The sequence below is a fragment of the Panthera pardus genome, unplaced genomic scaffold, assembly GCF_024362965.1.
Source record: "Panthera pardus isolate Hobbes unplaced genomic scaffold, ASM2436296v1 HiC_scaffold_24, whole genome shotgun sequence".
NCBI lineage: Eukaryota > Metazoa > Chordata > Mammalia > Carnivora > Felidae > Panthera > Panthera pardus.
The window spans coordinates 34,437,040-34,451,340 of NW_026526810.1; the positions used below are offsets into that span (position 1 = coordinate 34,437,040).

Here is a 14,301-nt window from a genome sequence, read left to right on the forward strand (position 1 = left end):
CAGAACAAGACAAGCAATGGTTCCCTGTGATTCAGAGGCGACAATGTGTTCAGTCATTGGGCCCGCTGTAAGAGGGATGTGGGCAAATCGGAGCATGACCAAAGAAACATGAAAAGGGTGATGAGAAACGGCAAATACTCTGATATTCATCCTGGAGAAGTAGATTCTAAGAGGAGGAGACCCTGTCCTTAATTAGCTCAGGGCATTCAGTTGGAAAATGAATGACATGTGTTTCCTGTGTTCCCTTCCTAGGCCTGAAAGTCAAGAGGTGAATTTATTTTATTTTATTTTTTTTTTGTTTATTTATTTTTGAGAGAGAGACAGACAGAGCATGAGTGGGGGAGGGCAGAGAGAGAGGGAGACACAGAATCGGAAGCAGGCTCCAGGCGCTCAGCTGTCAGCAGAGAGTCCTACATGGGGCTTGAACCCACAAACCATGAGATCATGACCTGAGCTGAAGTCAGACACAACTGACTGAGCCAACCAGGCGCCCCATCAATAGGGAAATTTAAAAGCAAGCAAACTTCGACATAAAAGGATTTCCTCTTGAAAATAGGAATGGGTTGGCCCTTCCTAACCTGAAATTCCATATTTAATACGTTGCTACATTATTAGCAAGTCCGAGAGCAATGGCTTATAGAGCTTCTACTCTGTGTAATATGCTGTGCTCAGGTGATAAAATGATCCAGCAGGTCAGCCCTTCTTCATTTAAAGCCAACCATACAGTTTGTGGGTTAGTCTAGTAGTTCATTCTTTCTCCTATTTTTGATTCCTGCTTTTGATGTAAGAGAAAAGGATGCCCCAAAGTGTCGATATGGATATTTTATTAGCAGTTTTGATGATGGTAGAAATATTCCTAGAATAAGACTTTGGCATTACCTGGTCAGGAGGATTATGCTCTCCTCTTCCCGGCTCTGTGTAAAGTGACTTCATTTTAGTTCTTGAAATTGACCACTGTGGAAACATTTAGGGAAGTCAGCAAACACTACAGATCAGCAACATAACTCTCCCCCATCTTCCAGGGTCCCACTGCTTCGAGTCTATGCTACACAATGACTGCAGAGCTGGCACAATTCACAATGACGACAGACCTTCTACTACATTTTTGGACTATGTGTCTCTATGAAAGATATACTTAGGGCCAATGGTATTTAACTTTCACCTAAGGGTGATTTGGAATTTAAGTAGTTTAACAGAGTTAACTAGTTTCAGATGAGTGGAATATTTAGGGGGAAATATTTGGGGAAGATTAGACTCATTCTCAACTGCCTTCTAAGTCACATCTATTTTTCCTAAAACTTGTAATAACCCAGTCTATATATTTAAAGAGTCTATAGGGAGACAGAGCCAGGACTAAGGCCCTCTGGAGCTGGCAAGATAAGGCTCTCTGCTGGCCAGTGCTTGTCCTGCATGGCAAGTGGCTCCTTGTGCCACCTATTGGACTTTGAAAGAACAGTCTCTCAGGTTTTGATTGAAAGGTAAGACACCAGCAAGTATTTTCTGCAGCTGGAACAAATTCATGGTCTTCCCTAAGTCAGAACTATTCTAAAAAGCTAGAATTTTACAAGTCACTAAGAGGGAAATCATCATCAGCCCGAGATTCACAGAGCCAACTGATTCCTTTGTAATCAACAAGCTCTAGGAATTACAGTTGGCATTGACTGAGCACTTAGTATACTGTGCACTTTACAAGCATTACCTCATTCTGTCTTCATATAACCTTATGAAGCAGACATAAATATTTTCATTTTACAGATAGGGAAACAACACAGTTAAGTGGCTATTAGGCTTAAAAAGTTTCTGCATTGCCTGCCCGTTCTGTATACAGACATTCTGCAAATAGTTGAGTAAGTTTTTAAATGTGAATAAACAGAGCACCATTCTTCTTAATACTCTGAGCCTGCTGACCCATTAGCCTTTTAATCAGCTTTTATCTAATGGGAAAACAGAATGATTTTCATTTATTTTTGCTTGAACATGCCTTCCAAGGGAAGGCTATACTATCTCCATATCACTATATCACTGTAATATCTCATTAACCTTATAATGACTTACACTTACTTTTTCAGTTTCAGAAAACAAGTTAACTTGGGCTTGGCCAGAATTTTGTGGTCGTTCGGTCTTCTCATCACACCAAGTTGAGGCAGAGGAAATACCAAAGGCATGCATCAAGAAGGACCTATAAAGTTATGAGAGAAAAAGAAGGGTTATGGATAAAGCAGAGGGAGAAGAGTTAGTTCTCAAAGAAAGACGATCAAGCCAGTTACATTGAGTAGATGGCACTCTGGACATATTCCTGTGCCTATCATGCTACTAGACAAGTGGGGGAATGACAGCACATCCTGATCTTAAGAAGCCTATGGACTTCTAAGGAAGAGAACACACTCAGAGGAACATGAGAAGCATGAATCTGCAGTACAAGAACTTGCAGAGAAAAACCACACAAGACAGCAGTGGTCATTGAGAAAGGATTAATGTAGGCAGTAAGTGCTGCAGAAAAGGGAAAGGTTACATTTGCATACATTTTTGCTGACCCTAGCATCTTCATAAAATATCTTCACTGTGAGCTGTGGGGAGACAGTGAAGTATGAGAGAACACCTGGCCTCTCAGTAGCTCACTTCTCCCCTGGAGACTCAGGCAGGCGATGAGAGGGTTTGCAGGAAGCAACAGCTGGAGAGACATGGAGACCAAGCACCCGGCCATCAAGGCAGGCAAGATGGTGCTGGCAGGTCTCACCTGGCTACCGAGTCTTGATGTACCAAATATTAATGATTTTTTTTCCCCTCTGTATTTGTCCTTCATTCTACCTTTCAGCAGGAGTAGCCTGTAGTTCTTCTGGGCTTTGCTTTTGAAAATTTTGAGCCCTCTGGAGAATGGAGAGTAGTAGTTCTCAACCTTGACTCCTCCTGGAATTACCTGGGGAGTTATAAAAAACACTGCCGCCTGGGTCCCACCCCCATGTGCTCTTAAACTGACCTGGGATGCTCCTCTGGTGATTCTAACGTGCAACCAAGTTTGAGTCCCACTGACTTAAAAGGTTCCTGGACATAGTAAGAGAGAATAAGATCTACTAAAATGGACAAAGCATCTTGGAAAAGGAGGGAAGAGGGGAACTTCCGTGTTGCAATCTAGAGAAATAGCCTTGATTTGTTGTCTGGAGTAGTGGGAATCTGGGTTCTGGTTTTCGTAGAGTTCCACAGAGGAGGTAGGAAGGCTCCAGAGAGAATGCCAGTTGGTAAATCTAGGGCAGTGTTTGTAGGTCTGGGATCTGCATGCAAATTGCCAGGCCATCTTGTTAAAATGCAGATTCTGACTCAAGAGGTAGGGGGTGGGGCCTGAGTCTCCATTTCCAGAAAGTTCTTAGGTGATCCCAGTGCTGCCCATAACATGTCAAAGATCTTCATGGCTAGGACTCTAGGCTGTCTCTCTTAAGATTCCCATTTCCATCTGAAGCCACAACCTGTTAAACGTGAAGTGTTCCACAGTCAGGGGCAAAGGACATCCTTCTGTGACCTGGTCTGATTGAGAGCTGAAGGGCAGACAGATCCATCTACAGATCTCCAAAGCCTGGCAGGCTAAAGAGGAGCATATCCTGGCAGGGGATCCCCATGTCAGGGTCCTGGTAGAGTACAAATGGCCCACTCAGAAGAGATGACTGAAGATAGCTTCATGTAGGTATTATTTACAAGGTTGAGGCAGGGTTAACAGAAATGAACAAAAGATGGTGGGATACCATCCCTCAGGCAGAAGAACCAAAAGAGGAGAATGTATTGACTGGAATCCCATAAAAGCTGTAGGAAAGGGACACCTGAAACAACAGTTTCTTTTATTTTTATTTGTTTATTTATTTACTTACTGGGGGAGGGGCAGAGAGAGAGAAGGAGAGAGAGAATCTCAAGCAGTCCCCACACTTTCAGCACAGAGCACAACACAGGCTCCTTCTCACAAACCATGAGATCATGACTTGAGCTGAAATCAAGAGTCGGATGCTTAACCAACTGAGCCACGCAGGTGTCCCTTTATTTTTATTTTTTGAGAGGCCTCACACCCAGCATGGAGCCTAATGAGGCACCTGAATTCAGGATCATGAGATTAAGACCTGAGCTGAGGGACACCTGTGTGGCTCAGTTGGTTAAGTGTCTGACTTCAGGTTAGGTCATGATCTTATGGTTAGTGAGTTCGAGCCCTGCATTGAAAGCACTGAAGGTGGAGAACCCACTTCAAATCCTCTGTCTCCCTCTCTCTCTGCCCCTCTCCTGCTCACACTCTCTCTCTCCTTCTCTCTCAAAAATAAACATCAAAAAAATAAAAGACCTGAGCTGAGATCAAGAGTCAGACACTTAACCTACTGAGCCCTAAGTGCCCCACAACTGTTTAACTTCGAGAAGCACAGCCACATGAAGAAAATAGCCCACCATGGATAGATCCAGGGGAGTGAATACCCCAATATTTCTCTAAACCCACCTTGTGATTTCCTACTAATACCTCCCATTGGCCCAACTCAAGTAGAAACCAGAGGACAAGAGAACTCAGCAGATGCAGTCCATCAAAGTCAGCTTCCTGGGCACAGAGAAGGGTGAAGGATGGAGAGGAGATCAGGTCAGGGAAAACCTAGCACAATCTCCAAGAATGAGGTGAAATGTTCTGCCAGGCCAGACTACTTAGCCTGTTTAGGCTGCTATAACAATATACTCTAGAGTGGGTGGCTAAAATAACAGACATTTATTTCTCACAATTCTGGAGGCTGGCAAGTCCAAGATCAATGGTGTGGGCAGATTTGGAGCCCACTTCCTTGTTCATAGATGGCAGTGTTCTCACTATGTCCTTACATGGTAGAAGGAGTGAGGGAGCTTTCTCAGGCTTCTTTAATAATGGCACTAATCCCATTCATGAGGGCTCCATCCTGATGACCTAACCACCTCTCAGAGTCCTCACCTCTCAGTACCACCACACTGGGAAGTTAGGATCCAACCTATGAATTTCAGGGGGATACAAACATTCAGCCTATAGTACAGCCCAGTGGGGCTCAGCTTCTGTCAGAAATTCAGCTGGCATGGAAGAGAAAATGACAACAGAGTTTGCACCTGAGACTCTTACCCCTTCTAGACGGGAGCTTACCTGAGAGTGTCAAACATCCTCATGAATGACAGGTGAACTTCAACCCCCACAACGGAGCTTTTGGGACAATGATCGTGATCCTGTTGGAGAACTGGTGAGCAGAGAAGAGGCGAGCTTTCAGAAGTTGGTGTTGATTTCAGGAATGTGTTGAGAGTAAGCCACTCAAGCTTTGAATCCTGACAACAGGTGGAGCACAGAGGAAGAGAAAAAGAATACAACCATGTGACAGTTTGCTGATGACACAGATTTCTCTGAGTTCCTCAGAAAAATACTTAGGAAGGCAGGAGTGTGAAGAGTTATCTTTGGGCCCCACCTCGTACCCCGAATTTCTTAAGACAAAACGAATCTCCCACCATCTTTCTGGGAAAAGAAGGGCACAAGCCAGAGGCACGTCCCCACTCCGGGGCAAGTAGGGATCTGACCTATTTAGAACTGGTCTTGGCTAGCCTGAAATTTAGCACCGGTTAAGTTCCTGGCTTAATTGGAACACCTGTGCGCTTTCCCAGTGTCTGAAGTTGACAAAGGGGGAAGGGAGCGGAGACGGTTGCGCACTTGTGAGGCTGGTACTGAACGGGAGATAACAGAAGCACTTTCTCGGACGTGGCCAGGTAGAACCGCTGGGGAGTTCTCAGCAGTACACAGAATTCCAACTGGCACTTTGGGAAGTCAGGTGGGGGCTCCTTCTGCCGGATCCCTGAGAGCAGGCTGCCAAGGCAAAGGGCCTCTGGGTCCCTTAATTGGCCAGCAGTGCAAAGACAGCGGGACATTTTAGGAGATGCTTAGCTTTGGAGGAGGAGGCAGAGTTGTAGCGTCCAGGTCTTTCTGACCTTGAGTTTTATTTCCCATGCAAGTACTGTGTCTCAGAAGTTGAGGGTTTTGACACTGTACGGGGCATTAGTAAGGAATGGAAGCAATAACTAGTCAGAACACTAGAAAGTGTTCTGAGGGGGGCGCCTCCTGGCTCAGTCGGTTAAGCGTCCGACTTCGGCTCAGGTCATGATCTCATGGTTGGAGGAGCCCCACATTGGGCTCTCTGGTGCCAACTTCAGATCCTCTGTCCCCCTCTCTCTGGCCCTCCCCTGCTGGTTCTCTCTCTCTCTCACAAAATAAATAAACTTAAAAAAAAAAAAAGTGTTCTGAGGCCTACTGCATATCAAGTGCCAAAATCAATTCCAGGTTAATTAAAAAGTTAAAGAATGAATACCACAACAAAAGAATTAGAAGAAAGTTTAGCTGATCCTCACATGGCCAAGGCCTGTGAAAACACAAAAGCAAAAAAAAAAAAAAAAAAAAGGAAAAACCAAGTTTGAAATAAAAATATACATGCAAAATTAAAAATTTCTGTATAGTTTTCAAATCACCAAAAAAAAATTAAACGGGATAAAGTTAACAGGAACTAATGAGTTGGGAAAACACTTGCAGCATATGTGATTACTGGTTAATGTCATTAACACAGAAAGGAAGAAATGGATGATCACCTCAATGGAAATATGTGAACTGCCAATAAGCACTGGAAAATATTAATTAAATAACAGTGAAATATGATAAAATATCATACCGTTCTTCAGGATTGACTGAGATAGGGAAAAACATAATATCCAGTATTGCCAAGGGTAAAAGAAAGGGGCATCTCAAATATATATAACTGGAATGTAAATTGGTTTGATTTTTCTGGAGGGTAATTGATAGTTTATATTATTATTATTTTTAAATGTTTATTTACTTTTGAGAGAGAGAGAGCATGTGCACACAAGTGGGGGAGGGACAAAGAGACAGGGGGATAGAGGATCCCAAGCAGGCTCTGTGCTGATGACACTTTAGGTGCTGACAGCACTGAGCCCCATGTGGGCTCATGAAGTCATGAACTGCAAGAAGTCATAACCTGAGCCAAAGTCGGATGCTCAGTTGACTGAGCACTCAGGGGCCCCAGTAGTTTATATTATACACCTTACAATGTGCATAACTTAAAAAAATTATTTTAAATGTTTATTTATTTATGAGAGAGAGGGAAAGACACAGAGTGAGAATGGGGGAGGGGCAGAGAGAGAGGGAGACACAGAATGTGAAGTAGGCTCCAGGCTCTGAGCTGTCAGCACAGAGCCTGATGCGGGACTTGAACTCACGATCCCTGAGATCGCGACCTGAGCCGAAGCTGGACGCTTAACCGAGTGAGCCACCCAGGCTCCCCAAAATGTGCATAACTTTTGACTCAGCAGTTTGTCCTCTAGGAATTTATCTTAAGGAGATAATCAAGGACGTGTACAGAGACTTACCTACAAGAATGTTTACGACAGTGTTATTTTAACAATGACAAATTCTGAGGAGGGAGTACTGAATGTTAAGATTTGACAGAATTGGGGAGTAGCTACATGGGTCTTCATTATTGTATTAGTTTCCTACTGGAACAAAAAACCGTAAAGTTAGTGGCTTAAAACAACGTAAATTTTTTAAGTCACAGTTCTGTAGTTCAAAGTCCAACCTGGGTCTCACTGGGTTAAAACTGAGGTGCTGGCAGGACCGTGTTCCTTCTGGAGATTCCAGGGCAGTGTCCATTTCCAGCTTCTAGAGGCTGCCCGCATTCCTTGGCTCAGGCTCCCCTTCTTCCATTTTCAATTCCAGCAACACAGCATCCCTCAGACCTTTCTTTCATCACCGCATCTCTTTCCCTGACTCTTTGTCTGTTTTCCTCTTCCACTTTTAAGGACCTTGTGATCACATCGGGCCTACACAGACAATGCTCCTAGTTAGCTAATTAGCAAGCTTAATTCCAGTTGTCATGTAACCATAGGTCCTGGGGATTAATGCTGAAGTCTTTGGGGGTCATTATTCTGCCTACACTACTGTATTATAGTTCCATATACTTATCTTCATAAAATGGTATTTTGTAATATTTCAAAATCCTAAATTCAACGTCCACTTTCGTGTATGGATGAAAGGAGGCTATATATTGATAGTATGAATGCAGTGTGCGCATTAAAAGTCATAATGTGGGGGCGCCTGGGTGGCTCAGTTGGTTAAGTGTCCGACTTCAGCTCAGGTCATGATCTCACAGTCTGTGAGTTCGAGCCCTGTGTCAGGCTCTGTGCTGACAGCTCAGAGCCTGGAGCCTGCTTCAGATTCTGTGTCTCCCTCTCTCTCTGCCCCTTCCCCACGCATGCTCTGTCTCTCTCTGTCTCAAAAATAAATAAAAATATTAAAAAAAAAGTCATAATGTGGGAAAACATGTAACACGGAGCAATGTTCATTATATAATGAATGGGGGAAAATAAAGTCTACAAAAGAATATGCACAAGATAACAATTATGTAAAACCCAAACCCCAAGTATATTACTGTTTACTATGCAAGTAAATAAAAAATGTTGGGAAGGTCAAAATGTCAATAATGTTTATCTCTGGATGGTCATTTTAATTTTCTTCAATTTTTCTCCATTTGCCAAAATGTGTGAAATAAAAGGTGACTGACAATGTTATCTAGCACATTTTTCTCCTTGGTATCCTTTTAATTACACTTGCTCACATCCATCCCTCAAGTTCATCCTCATCAAAAATACTTCAGTTCAAAGGGGCACATGCACCCCAATGTTTATGGCAGCGCTATGAACAATAGCCAAAATATGGAAAAAGCCCAAATGTCCATGACTGATGAATGGATAAAGAAGATGTGGTATATACATAACAATGGAATACCACTCAGCCATGAAAAAGAATGAAACCTTGCCATTTGTAACAAGTGGATGGAACTAGAGGGTATTATGCTAAGTGAGGTAAGTCAAGCAGAGACAGATACCTAATTTCCCTGATATGTGGACTTTGAAAAACTCAACAGATGAACAGAGAGGGAGGCAAACCATAAGAGGCTTTTAAATACTGAGAACAAACTGAGGGTTTGGCGGGGGGGGGGGGGGGGGGGGGGGGGGGGGTAGGTTAAATGGGTGATGGGCATTAAGGAGGGCACTTTTTTCGCTGGGGAGGTGGGGAGACACCTGGGTGGATCAGTCAGTTAAACATCCGACCCTTGGTTTTGGCTCTGGTCACGATCTCAAGGTTTGGTGAGTTCAAGCCCCATGCTGGGCTCCATGCTAACAGTGCAGAGCCTGCCTGGTATTCTCTGCCTCCCTCTCTCTCTGCCCCTCCCCCACCTACACTATCTGTCTCTCTCAAAATAAATAAACCTAAAAAAAATTAAAGAAAAAAAAGGCAGGCACTTTCCTGGATGAGCACTGAGTGTCATATGTAAAAGATGAATCACTTGGTTCTACTTCTGAGGCCAAGACTACACTGTACATTAACTAACTTAAATATAAATAAAAAGAAAAAAAAAAAAAACCCACCACATTTCAAGTCTGGCTCTCAGTGACACCATTTTTTTCAGGCCCCAGTTGTTCGCGGAGGCAGGAAGGAACCATGCGGTGAACTAAGCCTGGCAGCGAATCCTGCTTCTTAAAAACTTCAGGGCGAAGCTAACCCAAGGCACAGCCGCATCCCACAAAGAACTTAACGGGTACCTTGGAAGGTGGATGCTCAAGTATAGGAACCCTTCATAATTTCTCCAACACGGGTTAACGGTTTCGATTGACGCTACTATTTTTTAAAAAAACAAACAGAGAACGGCGGCGACAGCCGGGGACCTGGCGGCCAGGACCGTGGCGGGGGCCACCCACAGGGTCCGCCGGGTTCCCCTACGCCGCGGGGCTCAGACGGCCGTCAGCGTTCCCCCTCCGCGGCCTAAGCCCCAGGTGGTTTCCCAGCCGGACACACCGCCTGAGCCTCACTCCGGGCACCGCTGGCTCGACGCGGAGCCCTACGGTCGGCGGCCCTGGCCCAGGAGTCCGCGAGGCTGGTGCGGTTCGGGCGTTCGGCACGAGGGGAACCTCAGGGCCTCTCCCGCAGCCCCTGATCGGCTGACCCGGCCGAAGCCGACCCCCACCACCGAGAGGAGCGCCTAGAGCGGACCGGCCCGCCGGTCCCGACGCTCCGCTCCGCCCAGCCGCCTCTATCCCGGAAGTTGATGCAGCTCGCCAGATCGCGTGCTGCTCGTTAGGGGTGTCGCCTTAGAGATCGGGACTGGCTGGGATTGCGAAAGGATCAACATGCCTGTGAGTTGTTTACTTTCTGGCTTTCCGTTTATTTCGGGCTTCTCTGTCTAGGGGTCCTGGGGGCGGGTTAGCCCGACGCTTCCGCGGGCCCGGGGGTCCCTGCCGAACGCATTTCAGGGGCGCGGATCGCGCAGCCCCTCTGCGCGTGGCGGACTTGTTGGGACTTGCCTGGACAGCGCGGCGTGTCGGGCCCTGCATGGGCGTGGAGCGGGAGGACCCGGGGCCGCCCAGTGCTTAGGTCTCGAGTCCCTAGCTAGGGGACACAGCTTCTCGTTAACACTCAGCCTTCTTGGGTTTGGGTGGGCGCTCGCGAGACTGTAGTCTTTGGAGTCTTTTTGCTCTCCTTGTGCTTGGTGGTTCTCTCCTCGTCTCGGAAGCGATTTTCTGCTGGTTTCCTTTTTCAAAACTGTCTTCGCAGTTACCTTACTTGTTAACTGCATCAAGGACAGTCAGGCTTCAGCCGCTCAGAGTTCCTGTCAGATCAGATGTTGAACCCCGGGGGCAGAAGTCACCCCCGGGTTGGCACTCTCCGGTCTACCTCAGCGATTTCTACTTTCAGCGGGTGCACGGTTGGGGTCAAGTTCTTACTTAGCACCACAGTGTTGTTTTTATCGGAGACTGTTACTCAGCGGACTAAAGAAGAACGAGATTAACCTTACCATATGCTTCTTGATCGTTCTAGACCTTTACCGGGACGTAGAGAACGCAAGCATTATAAAAAGTATGGATTAAAGTTAACAGGCTAAAAAAATAACAAGTATCTGACATGTTGCGTCGGCTGAGTATGACTTTTATTCCCTTTTTTGCGTGTGTATTTTAAGTCTGGTTAAATCTGCCACCATTGTGGATTCCTTCTGGGAATAATAATACGTTTTTTTTATTCAGTTGGCTAGAGATTTACTCCACCCGTCCTTGGAAGAGGAAAAGAAAAAACATAAGAAGAAACGTCTAGTTCAAAGCCCAAATTCCTATTTTATGGATGTAAAATGCCCAGGTAAAATTTCAGATCTTAATTCCTTTCTCAAGGAAAATTTCTGAAGGGATTGCTAATGTGTGTATGTTTAGATCCCTTAGGACCCTTTGTTGACTAGCAGTGGGATTACAGAATTGGAATGTCAAAAGGGACAGTTTCCTAGTAAACTATTCAAACCACGGGAGAAAGATTTGGGGGCGGGGGTGGTGAAGAGGAGACTCCAAAGGGGCTATGACATTTGACTTACTAAGTGTTAAGCTATGCAGATGGTTAGTTTTCTTGAAACTAATCATGAAAAGTATGTTGATTCTTCAATGTAAAGCTGTGCTGCCCATAGTGGTGGCCATTAGCCATAGGCAGCTACTGAGCACTGGAAATGTGGCCAAAATGGGAAATACTCCTTAAGTGTAAAATGTACACCTGATTTTTAAGATGTAGCACATATACACACAAAAACCATATTGATTACATGTTGCAATGGTAATAATATTTTGGAAATACTGAGTTCAATAAAATATATTACTAACTTCACCTGTTGGCTTTTAAAAACATTTTTTATGTGACGTAAATATGTGGCTTGCTGTTGCAAACATTAAAGTCTTAATCTTTTACAAAGTCTTTGCTAGAAATATGTTGAACAGTATGCTTTATTTTCTTCTGCTTTTCGCTTTCAATTTGCCCTTTTTCTAGGTTGCTACAAGATTACCACGGTTTTCAGCCATGCTCAGACGGTGGTTCTTTGTGTAGGCTGTTCAACAGTGTTGTGCCAGCCAACGGGAGGAAAGGCCAGACTCACAGAAGGTATGTCATTTGCCCGTTTCTAACCCAGTGATGAGATTTTATGATTATAAGTGTCTTCCTTTGCTAAAAACCAGTTTAAAAGAAATCTTAAATTCATTATTACCAAAATAGTTGTATCTTTCATTGTATGCTTTTTCAGTAAAGAGTACCCTGCTCAGATGGCTAAGTTTATATTCTTGACTTTGTAAAGAACTCATGTAACTATTATTTTTCTTAGTTTGGAACACCTAATTCTGTTACAGTTAGTCATTTAGTTTGTTTAACTTGGAATATTAAACATAAGTCAAAATGGAGCCAAACAATAACTACATACAATAGGACATACAGATTTTTAAAACCATAGAATTTTAAAAATTCCATCATAAATATTTTGTTTCATATATAGTTGACGCATTTGACTGAAGACAGTTTTCATCATTGCTGGCTAAGCAACAGAAAACTAATGTATAAATTAAAATGCCAGAGGTTTTGATTTGTGAGTACCTGCTTAATTAAACATCTCATTTAAAAATTTTTATTTATTTATTCATCTACTTATTAAAGACTTTATTTTTAAGTAATCTCTACCTCCAGTGTGAGGCTCAAACTTACAACCCTGAGATCAAGTCACATGCTCTACTGACTCAGGCAGCCGGGTGCCCCTAAAAATCCCGTTTGAGTTGCTCTTTAACTTTTGTGCACCAAGAAAAAAAAGTAATTATGAATATTGTTTTCCATAGTAGTACTTACAGATTTATAGTTCCATAATTATATTTGAAATTTGCTTGTGATATTTTGGGGAGTTGTGAATTCCACATTGTTCTCACCAGAAGAGTTATAAGTAGTTTGGGTACTGATCTAAAATCTATTTTGTGTGAGCTGGTGAGATCTAAGTATGAGGTCAGCATACGATATTTAAGTGTAGTGTTGCTCTCAAAAGTATACTTGCAAGAGTTTTTAAACCTTTATATCATGCCATGATCTTGGAGTTTTGTGCCCATGTGCTGATGGATGATTAATAGGGTATTAGAGTTTTCCTAGCAGACTTGAAGAGCATCCTAATCAAAATTAGTTTCTTGGGAAAGTGATTCAAAATAATTCCTAAAAACTAAGATTGCATTTTCTGATAGCTGGCGTTAAAGTTTTACCTGTTGAATTTAGGCTCATGGTCTTATGTAGACTCCAACATAGCATTTGAGAAACAGGAATAATAGTTATAGTCATATCAGAATAAATTCAAATGTACAAGATTTATTATAATAAAGTTCTAGTATAAAAGGATAAATAACATATATATGAATGTTAATCTAATATTCCTAAAACTTTGGTTTTTTTTAACTTAAAAAGTACTTTTTGTCATTAAAACTATACTAGAGATAGAGTACACTTGTTTAACATGCTCTTGTGATTCCTTTGCAGGGTGTTCATTTAGAAGAAAGCAACACTAATGATCACACAACCTCTTGAATTTGTGTTCTATCGCAGAAAGCCTTATCAGTTCAATAATTCCGGTTAATCTACCAAGATAATGTAATTATGTTTAATTTTGTAAGGTATGCAACAGTCATCTCCTATTTTGGTGTCAGTTTTTCAATAAAGTTTTGATTATGGGCAAATTCCCCTTTTTCTTTTTTTTAAAGTATGTGTGAATATGCTATAAGTTTATATGTATACTGTGTCTGTGAATTTGGTATAAACATTTTAAGAAGTGTATTCTGATTAGTTTGTCTCATTTCAAGACTGAAAACCCTAAATATTTGATTTTCAGCCCTTTTCCAAATTGCTGTCAGTGGGCTAAATAATTAAAAAATGGAAAGAAGTCCATTATTTGTTAATTCTAAAAATAGTTTGCTATTGCAACTATGGAAACACATTTACAGAAGTACATATTTAATGCTGTAACAATCAGTATAATTACAGAGTAATTATAATGTAATGGTTTGTGTTTTTCTGGCCCTAACATGCTGCATAATTTAGTAGAATAACTGCAGCTGGGGTCTGAGCTATAGGAAGCTCCTTTTGGGGTAGGAAATTTGAGAGGAGACATCAGGAGTAGCATGATTTACCCCAGGATGTCCTGGTTGGGAATGGTAGATGGCATGGAATTCTCTGATCCAGACACATGAGCACACCTGATTACAGATGTGTGTTGAGTGGCTCTGGTGTCTCCTTGTCATTTTGATAGTTTATGGAGTGATCCTAGGGAGCTAGGAAGTGGAGTGTATCTCCCTCTAGCCACATTGGACTGCTTGTATTTGATGTGTTATCTTTAAAGTAGGCACTTAAGATGGGCCTTTGCTATCAAGAGATGTTTCTATATATTCACCCCCCCA

At 42.9% G+C, this 14,301-nt stretch overlaps 1 protein-coding gene across 2 annotated transcripts; it reads left to right on the forward strand.

The window, feature by feature from the left end:
* The first annotated feature begins 10,081 nt into the window (after nucleotides 1-10,081).
* Nucleotides 10,082-13,584, forward strand: RPS27L (ribosomal protein S27 like). 2 transcript variants are annotated; one of them, XM_019441878.2, is made up of 4 exons: nucleotides 10,082-10,215; nucleotides 11,101-11,209; nucleotides 11,879-11,989; nucleotides 13,388-13,584. In XM_019441878.2, exons 1-4 carry the CDS (start codon nucleotides 10,210-10,212, stop codon nucleotides 13,414-13,416), a joined length of 255 nt encoding a protein of 84 aa, XP_019297423.1. In that variant the 5' UTR covers nucleotides 10,082-10,209; the 3' UTR covers nucleotides 13,417-13,584. The 2 variants fall into 2 exon arrangements, with proteins under 2 accessions (XP_019297423.1, XP_053744965.1); XM_053888990.1 differs by lacking the exon at nucleotides 10,082-10,215 and adding an exon at nucleotides 10,280-10,997.
* Nucleotides 13,585-14,301: the final 717 nt, after the last annotated feature.